Source organism: Crinia signifera, chromosome 1 (assembly GCF_055691185.1).
Source record: "Crinia signifera chromosome 1, ASM5569118v1, whole genome shotgun sequence".
NCBI classification, from domain to species: domain Eukaryota; kingdom Metazoa; phylum Chordata; class Amphibia; order Anura; family Myobatrachidae; genus Crinia; species Crinia signifera.
The window spans coordinates 39,851,599-39,866,892 of NC_139217.1; the positions used below are offsets into that span (position 1 = coordinate 39,851,599).

At 48.3% G+C, this 15,294-nt stretch overlaps 1 protein-coding gene across 1 annotated transcript in view; it reads left to right on the forward strand.

The window, feature by feature from the left end:
- The window catches only part of VAX2 (ventral anterior homeobox 2), a 56,626-nt gene that overhangs the window by 16,242 nt on the left and 25,090 nt on the right, over nt 1-15,294 (forward strand). Inside the window, exon 2 of the mRNA XM_083186533.1 lies at nt 8,446-8,633. Coding sequence (XP_083042659.1) covers nt 8,446-8,633 — 188 coding nt within the window. The remainder of the gene's footprint in view (nt 1-8,445; nt 8,634-15,294) is intronic.

The window sequence follows — 15,294 nt, forward strand, 5'->3', positions numbered from 1 at the left end:
CCTTACTGTGGTCATAGTGTCAGACTCTGACCTTACTGTGGTCATAGTGTCAGACCTCGGGCTCAGGTCACAGTGTCAGGCCCCAGCCTCAGCTCGTATTGTCAGGAAGCGGCCTTGAGGCCCAGTGACTGGCTCCAGCCTCAGGTGCTAGTGTCAGACTATGGACTCAGGTCTCAGTGTCAGACCCCAGCCTCAGCCTGTAGTGTCAGTGGCCTTGAGTTCCAGTGCCAGGCTCTGGCCTCAGGTGCTAGTGTCAGACCATGGACTCAGATTCTAGTTTTAAGCTCCAGGTTCTGGTCCAAGTGTCAGACCATGGCCCCAGTGTCAGGACGTGGCCTCAGATCCCAGTGCCAGGCCACAGACTCATGTCCCAGGGTAAGGCCACAGCCCCATTGTCAGATTCTGGCCTCAGGTCCCACTGTCATTCTCCAGCCTCAGGTCTCATTAAGAGGTCCCAGACTCAGATTTTAGTTCCAATGTCAGGTCATGGCCTCAGGTTAAAGTATACAGACTAGGGCAATCTTAACAGCATAAATGGGCCCCAGATCAAAGCAGTGCAGTGGGGCCCCTACCTACACAACCAGCGACAGGACTCACTTACCTTTATATTGCCTTCTTTCTTCTGATTTCTTCTGTCTTCTTGTTCTCCGTGGCGGTGGTACCTCTCTCTGCACTCCTTTCTGATAATGTTGGGCATGATGACGTTGCACCCGACATTCAGTGTGACCACCGGGGGAGGGAGGACAGGGGGAGGTGGGATGCCGGCCAATGCTAATGGGATTGACGTAAACAACATTACATTTTTTATTTTTCCTGACTTATTCTCTGCGGCCCCTATGCTTGCGTGGCCCCTGGGCAGTAGCCCACCCTTCCCAGTGGTAGGCAGGGTGGCCCTGGTCCAGACCTGGCATTTGGTGCCAAGAGTCAGGTCACAGTCTTGGGACAAAGTATAAGGTCCCAGTGTCTGTAACTGGCCTAAGTGTTGAGCTTGACCTGATGTCCGCACTGGTAATAGATTTATGAATAGTCAGTTCTCATGTTCCGCCAGGAGGTGTCGCTCTGCAGTGCATCTATATACACAAGTGAGAGGGATGAGAACCAGCTGATAACAGAGGACACCCGGTGGTGTCCTTCAGATTGGGAGATGTCCTAGATCCCTACTCCCCATTACACATAGACTACACATAGACAAGTACTGCAGAGCTGCAGGATATAAAGGGCGGTATTCAATGTGAATACTGGCGACGTGCAGCGAATCCTGTTTAGGATTCGCTGCACATTCGCCACTGCTCGCTGCGTTCCGGAGCCTCGCGGGCTCCGGTATTCAACGAGTCAGGGGCTCGCTGCCCCTGACTGGCGAATTTGAGCTCCTGCGGCGGACGCCGCAGGGAGCCTGAGGACGGTGGCAGGCAGGGAGATGGAAGTCTCCCTGCCTGCCCCAGAACGTTTGTGGGGGGGAGGTGGGCTCCCCGGGAGCCAGGCAGCACAGGCTGCCCCCTGGGGGTGCCAGCAGGGGACCGGGTATATTCACTACACCCGATCATGCATATGTAATGATCGGGTGGAGTGAATATATGAATATCTAATGAGCGGCTCGGCTCTGGCCCCCTGCTGGCTGGTCTGTGTAAAAAAAAATTTTTTTTTTTAAATTAAATATATATTCATGTGCTTACAGCACATGAATAAAAATAGCATGCCCCTCCTCAGAATAAAATTCCAGATTTTTTGACACCAATTGTAAAAAACAAAACACTTTATTTTAAAAGTTCACCTTCCACTTCACCATAAAAAGATAGCGATTGCTACTCGGTAAATCATGGCGAAAAAAACCTTGAAATGTATTCGCCATCTGGTCATTGAATAGGGTGATTCACCGTTTTAGTCAGAAATTCGCCTTACAGCACAAAATCGCCATAAAAACCTGGCGAATCAGCCTCATTGAATACCGCCCAAAGTCTCATTTTGCATCTGTTATGGTATTGCAGACATGGCTGATCCTGTTTTACATACAGGCAGGGTGGGAACAATACATGTTAATACTTAGTTGTAGGCCCAGAAAGGTCACTGTAGTCCCCGGACACAGGCAGTGTTGTAGCATGTGCCTCAGGGTGTCAGGGGGTGGATGACCCAGAATTGCCTTATTCCCCTTCCCCTCCTGACCACGTAGTCTCCCCTCTCTGCATCCATGGTAATTCTGCCACAGGGGTTTGTTTCCCAACTACAATCCCTTGAATGTCTAACTTAAAAGACGCGTGGTTAAGCCCCCAAACTATCATCCCATTCCCCATGATATGCGGGCGCTTACATGTACTAATGTGCACCAGCAAATACTGTGCTTGCATTTAAACTTATTAGGCTCGTTCACACAGCAAAGTAGAACAGGTCAGCAATTATATTATATGTACATGAGCCTGTTAGGAGGCAGGTCTGCTGTACAGCACACTGATGGTGGTGACTTGTAGTAAGCTGGGCACACCTGCGCCGGAGACGCCTCCTCCTAGCTGTCCCGGCATGAGGGGAGGAGGAGGCGCCCAGGGGGTGACAGAGACCACCTGCACAATCACATCACATCACAGGTATCGTGGGGGTCTCCGTCACCGCACTGGGTTTCTAGTCGCATATGTTAGTACATATTTTAATACATTACAACCCATGAGGGAGAAAATGCTGTTCCTGGACTTCCCTGGTAATAAATGATTGCCATCACCTGTGGCATACCTCCCAACTTTCCGCAAAATAGAATAGGGGGTGTGGTCTATGCAAATGAGGGTGCTGCGTATGCTAATTAAGCCGCGCCCCCGTTTTCGGTCGCGAATAGACGCTGTGCGCATGCGCACAGCGTCTATTCGGTCAGATTGGGGGGAACTCCCAACTGCCCCCCCCCCTTCCCGCAGCGGGACACCGACGGCCGCGGGAACGTCCCCAAAAATCGTGACGTTCCCGCGTTTAGCGGGACAGTTGAGAGGTATGCTGTGGTGAATCAATTACCTAGCTCCCCACAAGTGATGGCAATCCTAAATCACCAGGGAAGTCCAGGAACAGTGCATTTTCTCCCTCATGGAGAGGGTCAGGTAAGAGGTAGTGTTACAGTATAGTTGTGTAAAATACTGAGATACTGTCTGACATTACATCATACTTGCCTACCTGATCCATGAGGGATAAAATGCTCTGTTCCTGGACTTCCCTGGTAATGTAGGATTGCCATCACCTGTGGTGAGCTGGGTAAGTGATAAGAAAGGTGTTTCCCCTCAGGTGATGGCAATCCTACATTACCAGGGAAGTCCAGGAACAGAGCATTTTCTACCTGAATGAGAGGGTCAGGTAGGCAACCCTGTACTACTACTACACATAGTGCTGTGTAGTAACTTACAGCATGTGGTGCTGTGATACACCTTACCTGTAATAAGGTGAGACTGCACATCAGTGACCCACAGGAATGGAAGTAACTCACAGTGCAACCCTTCAGTTCATTCCAAATTGAGATTTTGATTTCTAGAACAATCAGATGCTTCTGCAGCGCCCTCTACCTGGCACTCCACGAACAGCAGCCAATGTAAACATGCATTACACAGGACAGACTGTAGATCGGTGATAGGCAACCTGCAGACCTCCAGCTGTTGTGAAAGTAAACATCCCAGCATGCATTGCTACAGTTTTAGCATTTCCTAATAGCAATACTCTGGCAAGGAATGCTGGGATGTTTAGATCCTAATATTTGTGCACTGGTGGCAACCATCGATGACGATTGCGAAGATGGCCATCCCTAACCCAAACTTCTCTGAAACTAGCCAATGGGGGCGGGCTTAGAAGGAGTGTAATGCCATATGCTGAGTCCCGGGTGCTGTATGGCATAAGAAATATTACATACATAAGAAAATGTATGTTTGTATGTGCTAAGCGGTTCGCTCCTGTACTATATGTGGCAGAATGCATGGGAGATCCCACCCTAAGGACATTTTTTTAAAAGGGCAATCATTTACAAAGGCATGGTTTTGCCTTGAAAGTGATTGGCCCTTTAAAATAAAGCATCCAAGTTCGTCCAGCATCCAGCACGGCCGGCAAACTCAGGCGGCACTACATCCCACCCAATATCCATACAGCTGTGACCTATATGTGAGTATCCTACTGTATCCAAGCAAATGCCAATAATATGCGACAGAACTCTATTGCCATGTACAGGACATTTCCCAGAATTCTGTTCTGCTTATATATACTGATGTCATGGGATTGTTTTCTGGCATTTACAAAGCACTGGGAGATTCCTACCCCCCGGCAGCATCTGCTGCGCAGATCTGTCTCCTCTGACATATATCCAGCCTTCCCCATCGGGTGCTACCTGTCCCTGTGCAGGAAGGCCACATTTTACTGTCGGCGAAATAAGGAGGGTACACAAATTGCCCATGTCTAACCCTCTGTAAATTTCATACCATACGCCATTCTAGCCTAATACATGATGGCGTCACTACAATCCGTGAACTCTTCATGCCTGACCTGGGCATTTCTCCATCCCCGAGCGCTGAGATATTGGGATTTCTGAGTGACAGTGACATAAACATCTCAGGAGGAGATATTCTGTGAAGAATATTAAGGAATAGATCATATGTTACCTATATTTTATGTTGCCCTGTCTGCATTGGCTCTGTGGATGCCGGATTACTACCCCCCCCCCCCCCCCCCCCTCCCCTCCACGGCTCCTCCGTCCCAGGCTGTGTCGTTCGCAGTCACTGATATAAATAGACTTTCCGGTGACCCAAAATGACACGAGGACTGGAGGGATAAACGTGATGTCCTAATTCTGTTATGTATTAGAACACAGAGACAATTACACAGCACATCATAGCCGTGGATGTAAATAAGACTCTTTGCGAGAGCTTTATTAAAGCTTGCACAGAGATAATGTGGAGAGAGATAAAGTACCAACCAATCAGCGTCTACTTGGCATTTTAACGGCTGTGTGATGAATGCCCCCCTTAATGTCCTTCTGACTTTTGTCTGCAGTACTAGTGCAGAGATCATATTTATTTGGTGGATCTATAATGGGTGCAGGGTGTGCGGTGTCCATTGCGACCTGCACCACACACTTTAATTATACTTTCAGTACCCTTCTAGGGTCCCACAGCGGTCAGCTCTGCAGACAGAAATCACCAGGAAAATGGTGCAGTGAGTTCTGCATGCACAGCAAAGATGTCCCTGGGAACAAGGTGAGGGGACCTGCACATTCACAGTAGACAAAGTCAAGAGTGTACAGAGCTGGCAGAGAGGAGGGGGCTCCCACCAGGGGCATCTGCAGAGAGGAGAGGGCTCCCACCAGGGGTATCTGCAGAGAGGAGAGGGCTCCCACCAGGGGCATCTGCAGAGAGGAGGGGGCTCCCACCAGGGGCATCTGCAGAGAGGAGGGGCTCCCAACAGGGGCATCTGCAGAGAGGAGGGGGCTCCCAATAGGGGCATCTGCAGAGAGGAGGATCTCCCAACATGGGCATCTGCAGAGAGGAGAGGGCTCCCACCAGGGGTATCTGCAGAGAGGAGAGGGCTCCCACCAGGGGTATCTGCAGAGAGGAGAGGGCTCCCACCAGGGGTATCTGCAGAGAGGAGGGGGCTCCCAATAGGGGCATCTGCAGAGAGGAGGGGGCTCCCAATAGGGGCATCTGCAGAGAGGAGGGGCTCCCAATAGGGGCATCTGCAGAGAGGAGGGGGCTCCCACCAGGGGCATCTGCAGACAGGAGGGGGCTCCCAATAGGGGCATCCGCAGAGAGGAGGGGGCTCCCACCAGGGGCATCTGCAGAGAGGAGGGGGCTCCCACCAGGGGCATCTGCAGAGAGGAGGGGGCTCCTAACAGGGGCATCTTCAGAGAGCAGGGGGCTCCCACCACGGGCATCTGCAGAGAGGAGGGGGCTCCCAATAGGATCATCCGCAGAGAGTAGGGGGCTCCCACCAGGGGCATCTGCAGCAAGGAGGGGGCTCCCATCAGGGGCATCTGCAGAGAGGAGGGGGCTCCCACCAGGGGCATCTGCAGAGAGGAGGGGTCTTTCACCAGGGGCATCTGCAGAGAGGAGGGGGCTCCCGCCAGGGGCATCCGAAGAGAGGAGGGGGCTCCCACCAGGGGCATCTGCAGCAAGGAGGGGGCTCCCATCAGGGGCATCTGCAGCAAGGAGGGGGCTCCCACCAGGGGCATCTGCAGAGAGGAGGGGGCTCCCACCAGGGGCATCTGCAGAGAGGAGGGGTCTTTCACCAGGGGCATCTGCAGAGAGGAGGGGGCTCCCGCCAGGGGCATCCGAAGAGAGGAGGGGGCTCCTGCCAGGGGTATCTGCAGAGAGGAGGGGGCTCCTGCCAGGGGCACCTTATGAGGGAACCTTGTGTAGTCTCAGTTTGGGCCCCCTCCTAGGAGACCCTAGTGCTGTACCAGTACAGCCATTTTCATAGTGATTAGTGCATTGCTGCTGCCCCCTGCTGCAGGACTCAGGAGGGGTAAGTATTCAATAAATGGCTATAGGGTGTGTGGTGAGGGCCCCCCTGCAATCCAAACGCAATTCACTATCGGCTGATGTCCCTGTGTGTGCAAATATGAGTAACTGTGACCTGATTGTGCCACATAATCAGGCTGATCCAGGTGGGCGCTGATGCCACAGGCCCTCCCTGAAAACGCCTGTGTTATTCCCTGACACTCCCAGAAAATGCCAGCTTCCTGTCAGTCACATTGGGGGTTATTTTGGTTCACTCTTTCTGACAAATTCCTTCTTAGATGGACAAAACCATGTGCACTGCAGGTGGGGCAGATGTAACTTGTGCAGAGAGAGTTAGATTTGGGTGGGGTTTTACTTAAAAGTGAAATCTATATTGCAGTGTAAAAATAAAGCAGTCAGTATTTTCCCTGCACAGAAACAAAATAAGTCACCCAAATCTAATTCTCTCTGCACATTTTACATCTGCCCCCCCTGCAGTGCACATGTTTTTTTCCATCGAAGAAGGAATTGGTCAGAAAGAGTGAACCAAAATAACCCCCATTGTGAGGGGCTTACCATCAGATCTGTACGCTATTTTTTTATTTTTTGTTGATATTTTGTCTCTAGGATCCGCAGTCATTTGATAATCAAACGGATTGCGAATTCTCACAGTGATCAACTCTGAATCGGGCCCTATAGTCCCTAATAATGTCATTCACTGCAGAGCTATCAGAATGAATGAAACAACATTAACAGTCAGAAAATTGGGTGAAATGGGCCGTAACCCAATCCGGCTAAACCATCCTCTTGTCTGACAAATCAGACCCGTATCATAAGGGGAGTCCTGATGCAGTGAGGGCGTTTGTCTGGCTGCATGTGACCTCTATTCATAACATACTTCCCTTACCAGAGAGGAGACCAGAACGACGAGTTGGGACGGGACAAGGCTGACATCAGTAAGTCCCGCCCCCTTGGCAGTCATACGTGGCAATTCGTCAGCTGCAGATTGGGGGAGTGGCTAACATGATGCAAATTGATGCAATTTGCATAATTTTAACCCTGCCCCCTTTCCGCGGACACGCAAAACCCGGTAATTTGGTGCAGCTGGGAAGGGCTATGCGGGGGCTGCCGGATAATTGCCCATGTCAAACTTTTGACTGCCGACCTTCCCATTGTTGACTTTACGACCCTGTCGACCTTAGCCATGTCAACTAATTTCAGGTGTCGACCTAAGCCCTGTCGACCTTTAGTGTTCGACCTTCCTACGGTCGACTCTATGACCCATACGCTATTAATCTACCAGTGAGTTAGGTTATGGGACAAACTTTCACTCAAATATGGCAACATGTATTCAGCAATGACTGACTGGTTTTTGGTGTATATACGGCTGTTATGCCATTTAGGTTCTACATGTGGTTGGCATGGGTGGTATTTAATGACCATGATTCTATTTTACTTGTACACTGTTGGAATGGGCAGTATACGGTGGGCACTGGTCTGTTATGCTGGCATGATATGTATTTGGGTGCCATGACCTATATATGGTGGGGAACGGGCTGCATGTTGGGCATCCTTTTCATTACATGGGCATTTATGGCCGTAGCCCAGTTCCCGGCACAGAATATTTCTATTCACACTCCCCATTGGCATTATAGGCATGGCAAACTCTTAGCCTGTGTGTCATCCTCTCTTGATAAACCATCAGCCAATCAACTCCTATTTGTCATTTTTCAAACCCAGCCTGTGATATGGCAGGTAGGAGCTGATTGGCTGGCTGTTTATCACTCTCCATTTTAGCACTTTTTGAAGCTTGATACATGTGGCCCTAGGTCCCAGCGGTCAGAGGATGGCACCTCAGGCCTCAAAGTTCTACGAGGTGTCGGCGCCCCTAACGATGCGTTTATTTTAGCCACAGTGTTGATTTCATATGGGGAAAGACTGTATAGAAGCTACTGACTGTTTGAGGTAATTCTGTTCTCTCACTTGTCTCCCACTTTCTTTCCAGATGCCAAAGGAACGATCCGGGAGATCGTTCTTCCCAAAGGCTTGGACCTTGACCGGCCGAAGCGCACCAGGACCTCCTTCACGGCGGAGCAGCTGTACCGGCTGGAGCTGGAGTTCCAGAGATGCCAGTACGTTGTCGGCAGGGAGAGGACAGAGTTGGCCAGACAGCTCAACTTGTCCGAGACGCAGGTGAGGGACTTTGTGTTTGTGTATCACTTCCTGGGGCATATGTACTAAACTTGGGAGAGTAATAAAGTGGAAAGAGATACAGTTCCAACCACTCCGCTCCTAACTGCCATTTTAAAAAAAAGCTTTCAAACATGCCAGCAAGGAGCTAATTGGTTGCTAGTCTATCTCTCTCCACTTTATCACTCCACAAGGCTTAGTATATCTCCCCCCTTGTCTATTCCTCTTAATGACTCTCTGGAGGCCATGTTTATTTTCGGAACCATAAATGGTGCTGTTTGTAGTTGACATCTAATGTGTATACCAACCAATCAGTTGGTTCACAAAGGTTGGGTTCCTCAATAAGGGGGACAGATCGGGGCTAAGAGTTACTTACAGTCAGCGATACCTCGCTGGAAGACTGAGATTCAGAGGTGGACGCAAAGTCAATGTTTGTACCGTGGGGTGATATTTCTTGTACTACGCATGAGTCCGAGCCTCATGTGTAGTCCTGAGAATTTGGTTGCAGAGTGATTGACAGTTAGTGGGAGGTAACGGGGGATGGCGAGTTATACGCAGGCGTGTTATGACCATAGGGTTGCTCAGAACTTCGATGTCGTGGATTTCAGATGTTGACAGTGGGCGTCTCTGTAGCAATCTCAATATCTTCTTCATTAGCATATCATCTCAGTTCTGCTGTGTACAAATACGCCTTCCTACCTGCAGATGAGCCTATGGTCAGGGTGAAGATATACTGTGGCTTTCTAAGGTCTTCTGAGGCATCCTGTGTGCTGTAGTGGGGTCTCGCATCCCATAGAGATCTGTCATTGGTTAATTTCCATCTCAGAGAGTGACAGTTATGTATCGTCGTGGACATATAGCGTATACACATAATACAGTATATAAATGTGCACCAATGGTTTTGTGACACCTGATGTTTCATGGGATTATTTATCACACACAAGTCACAATCCAAGAACAAATAGGGCTCCAGGTAGGGTTCTACTGATAGTTGATGGAAGAGTTTGATGGATCTCCACCATTGATGGCTGTCAGATGGGTGAGGTTTCTCAGCCCCAAGGACACCAAACTTAACTCCACTCCAGGTCACCTACTAAGCCCCTCTGCCTTCCCTTATTGGCAACCGTTTGATTTGCCCTACAGAATTATTCACTGATGGCAACTTTGATGGTGACCACCGATGGTGAACCCACTGATGGCCATTCCTAGGGGAAATGTATTACACCTTCTAAAGAGAGCAAGTGGTGAAGTGTCTCAAAGGGTTACATTTACTAAGATAAGAGTTCTATTGAAGATGGCAACCTGTGAACAATATCGCCTAGTGTGTACAGTCAATATTGTTAAAGATGCCCAATCCCGAGCATTGTTAACGACCTTCTTCCTTGTCCTGCATGTTCAGATGAGGGAGGTACTCGTTAATGACGGCCATACTGCAGCTGCACTTGCCGATGCAGTAGGGGGCTTAACCCAGCTCACTGTGTAGGTGACTTAACTCAGCTCACTGTGTAGGTGACTTAACTCAGCTCACTGTGTAGGGGGTTTAACTCAGCTCACTGTGTAGGGGGCTTAACTCAGCTCACTGTGTAGGGGGCTTAACTCAGCTCACTGTGTAGGGGGCATAACTCAGCTCACTGTCCGGGGGCATAACTCAGCTCACCATGTAGGGCTTAACTCAGCTAACCATGTAGGGGGCTTAACTCAGCTCACCATGTAGGGGGCATAACTCAGATCACCATGTAGGGGGCATAACTCAGCCCACCATGTAGGGAGCTTAACTCAGCTCACCATGTAGGGGGAATAACTCAGCTCACTGTTGGGGGTACATAAAAATAAGGCTCTAGTCACAGTGGATATTGTCTGTAGGGCCCAAGTCCTGGAGGAGTAATAAATGAAGCAGCGGAATAAATATCCCCCCCTCTAATGGATCTTACCTAAGCAGGCATTATGGGATGGGTATGGTGGCTCTGCAGACTGGGAGACTAGCGCTGGTCATTACACCACTCCCATCGCTGACATGGTTTACAGATAAAGAGCCACCCCTCCGGGTCAGTGGCCAGTGCTCAATGCGGGGGTGCTGGGGGACATGTAAGTGGGATTATGTCACCCATTCAGTATTTTAGTTGATTCTGACACATTAGCTCCCTTTAAGGTCACCTACTGTAGGACCTCCTTACGGTAGCACCAGGCATAAATTGGTGACAGTGAATGATGTGAATGTTGATATCTTATTTAGCCAATAGGAACAGTGGTAAATGCATATAAGGGGGTTAACAGCAGTGTTTAGGTTCCTCGTCTCAAAAATGCGTACTGTGCATCTCTTCTTGGGCCAGATCAAGCTTCAAAAAGTAATAAAATGGACAGGGATAAACAACCAGCCATGTTACCGGCTGGGTTTGAAAAATGACTAACAGGAGCTGATTGGCTGGTTGTTTATCGCTCTCCATTTTATCACTTTTTGAAGCTTGATACATCTGGCCCCTAAGTGTCTGCAGTCTGCACATGTGCAGTTGCATATCAGGTTGGAGGTCGGACCTCCCGGCAGACTCTGGGTCCTAGTGCCCAGCATGTTTTGCACTCAGCTGGGTGTATGTAGGGGATACTGTTGGCCTGTTTCTGAGTTGCACACTATCCACATGCAATGCTGATGGTCATGTAGTTGGCCAATGTTATAAGGACCACACATGCCTCACTAAGCATGTTCCCCCATTGAACGAATCAGGGTGCAGGGAGTGTGACTGGGGTCTATGACAGCGATATTGCCAGACCCATCTGTCCCTTGCCTTGTGCCGCAGGAGTTAGTTATGTCATCCACTGAGAAACACGTAAACAGATTATTTTATGACCAAGGTTTTTACGGAATAACGCAATAATCCTCTCTCTGTAATGATGCCTTCGCCCCCAAATTATCTGAAGGAGGCGGAGGCCCCGTACAGTGTGCGGTCTGGTTTTCTATTGCCGGATTCAGGAACATAAGGTACTTAGGGAACTGATACGTACATATGTGTGCAGAGCGCTCCACAAGTCACCGATAGGTTAATAAACTCTTATAGGTCATAAGTTCAAGGAGGGAATCTGCAGAGGAGCATCTGGTCTGTGGATATTGAGACACAGGGGGAACGAGGCCAGTGCCGAATAAGTAGGTCGCTGAGCGCAGAGATTGTGCCGGCATCACCCTCGCCCCCTGGCCACAGACAGACGCATTTACATGTGTATATATAGATATATATATATTATATATTAATTATAGAATTAAAGACGTGCCACCTCTGTCTATCCCTATTACAGTTGAGTTCCTCATCCGGAGGGGTGACAAGTGCAGGGATGAAGCCTTAAATGACTCAGATCATTATTTCTGCAGCTGAGTAGCCTCTGATGTCCCAGTACATCCACAGAGTACAGCTGAGCTCTCCCATGACGCAAGCGAAACCAGGAGCTATGTAAAGCAGCGCTCTGTCTGTCTGCCTCTTTCTCTCTCGCTTGACTCGAGGCCTGATGCGCCTTACAGCACAAGGGTATCAATGACAGACCGGGAATCTCCACGGACTCAGCCAGCAGCGCCTTCAGCGCAGGCACCCGCACAACCGAGAAGATGTTTTAAGCTTTTGAGAGAGATAAAATGGAGATGTTGCTCGTGGTGACCAATAAGCATCTAACTGTCATTTTATAGTCTGAGCAAGATAAATGGTAGCTACAGCAGAAGTCGATCGGTTGATATGGGCAATGACTCCACTTTCTCTTAAAAGAGAGGAAATGGCATCATGTATTAGTATCTGACACAGGAAAATATTTACCTCGGTATACAGCTGCTTAGTAATACGTGGAGTAGCCGGCACCTGTTTTATACACTAGGGTCTCTTTAGCATATAGTAATGTTATATAGGTTGCAGTAATGATTGGAAAGAAACATGGCCGGCATGCTTGCATCATGCATAACATTCATGGTTCATGGGGGAGGGGGTTAGGTCAGATTACCTTAACCTGTAATGAATCATATTTTTGGGGGTGTTTTGATAAGTGGAGGTAAGAAGGGGAATCATACCATGGGGGCTTACTCCGCCTATGGCATCAAGCATTAAGGGTGAAAATTAAGGGAATTCAATTAGTCAAAGAAAATGGGCAATCCTTCAAGCAAAATGGGCAATTCTTCAAGGAAAATGGGCAATTCTTTAAATAAAATGGGCAATCATTGAAGTGTCTTGGAACTGTCCTCAAAGTGTTTTCTGAGAACTGTTCTTATATTTAATATCGGAAGTATAGGTGGTTCCATCAAGACTGTCAAAATTTGTTGGTTTGGATTGATGGTTTAGATGTTCTATGCAGACGATGATTTAGTATCAAAATTGTTCCGACTAGACACCAAATCTGTATCATCTTCTATTTGATTTTTTACCGCTCTTCAGGGTCTATGGTTGGCTGCATAACTGTCGTCTCCACCCCACTAATATCTTGATTCATACATCATTCATTCTTCTCTCGCCTCCCATTTTGGCAGCGGATTGTAACTACGAGAGTTGGTCATCGACCATTGTTGATGAGCAATCAGGACTTCCTCCGATGAGTGATTGTTTTCCCATCAGTGGTAAAAGGCCCATTTCTTTTCTGTATTGAGCTTACATGATTGTGTCTTCTTTAGCTCATGTACTTCCGTGAGCGCTCCGTGGTTAAGAAGCATCGCCCATTGGATGGACAACCCCAGTGACTATCCTATGTAATGTTAGGTCAGAACCTAGGACGGTAACCAGCTTGTGTAATGATATGTGATCGCCCCAGGGATGAGGGGTGGCGGGGGCATCTGGCATTGCAGGTGGGGAACCAGTAGCACGGTTTGGTGGTTACAGCATACACAGTCAGACATGGTCCTCATCTGGCCAAATATACTGCCCTGATTGACATCTGATAGGTCTTGGTTAGATGCTGATCCCTATCTGGTGTCGACTGGCATATTTTTGGGTCCTTATGGTCTACTACCAATTAGATTTTCAATATTCTAATTGGCAAAACCACAGCATGTAACATATGAGAGTGGCATCAACAGCCTTGTTGTTATAGAATGGAAGTGGACTTATGATATCATTATTATTACCCATTATTTACATAGTGCACACATTTTCCACAGCGCTTTACAGGGTACATTTAGCCAATCACATCAGTTACTGCCCCAGTGGAGCTTACAGTCTATGGGCCACATTTATCAAAGAATATATGGCGCTAAATCCACGAAATCACCTGTTTTCGGGGGTTAGCCGCAAATATTAAGTATCCCCTGAATGTACCAAAGGGGATCGCAGCAGGAATCTCAGATCCCTGCTGCGACCCCCCCTGCATCATTGCCAGATGCTTCTCCCACAGGATTCTATGGGGGTTGTGAAGCTGCCCGATGTATCATTATGAGATGGCGATACACACAGCACTGCTGCTGGGACAGTGCGGTCAGCGGGGCCAGCCGGTGGTCAGCAATAACCACGCATTTGCGCAGGCCCCTCGGCTTCCAGCTGAGTGCATCACAGGGACGGGCTCCTTTCAGAGCCCTGTCCCTTTGCTTCTGGGATGATACATCCCAGCGCTAATATCGCATTTTACAATGCGATCCTGGGCGGTAATATTCCGCCCTGATTGCATTGTAAATGCGATAAATTTATTAATAAACGGGCCCCTATATCCCCTACACACAAGGGTTACATTTTCTGGAGAGACAACTTGTGTATTTTTGGATTGTGTGAGGAAACCCACACATGAATGGGGAGAACATATAAACTCCACACCAGTAGAACATGAGCAAAATGCAGTATATAGGTGATAGATAGAACATTTTTTTTTTAATCTCTAAGGGCCAGATACACTAAGCTTCAAAAGTGATACAATGGATAGTGATAAACAGCCAGCCAATCAGCATCTACCTGCCATGTCACAGTTTTGAAGCTTAGTGTATCTGGCCCTAAAACATTAGTCTGATAAATACACCAATTACCAGTTACCAATCCCCGCAAATGGCGCAAATGAAGATTAAACAAAGATTGACGTTAGAATCCTGTTGGCTTCCGGCAAGAATGGAAGGAGTCAAGAGAAGCAAAACAGGACGCACCTATGTGAGACCCGGGTCTCCCGTGCGCCTGCAGTTTACATCAAGTTCAACAAGGATGCCTCTATCAGAGTCCTCCTTAATTTTGTGAAACTCTGGGGCGCCCCCCACATCATGGAGCCTCTAGACAGCTGCCTAAAACTGTCTAACGGCTGAGCCGACCCTGTAATTAACCCTTTATTACTATACAGCTGCTGCTTTGCCATTTACCCCAGTGTGCCTTATTGCCTCGCACACGGCAAGGACACTGTTCTACATTTATATTAATGGGATTAATAATTAACATATAAATATATGGTATATACACCTCGGGCATTTGCTAATTTGTCTTTCTTTTTAATGTAATTGACTTTTTTTTTTTTAAACTAGAAATTTGTTGAATGAGTGATCCAGTTGTTTTTATTGATGATGCTACAATTATTACATCATGGACCCAATTCTATGACTGGGGGACCCATTCTGTTAGTATTCCAATGTGCTGGTTACAAGCGAGTTGGGGTGCGGGAGGAGGAGCCTCTCTGGTTCATCTTCCTACATTAACTATATATATATTTTAGGGCGGAGTGAAAAAAATGGAATTGTGAT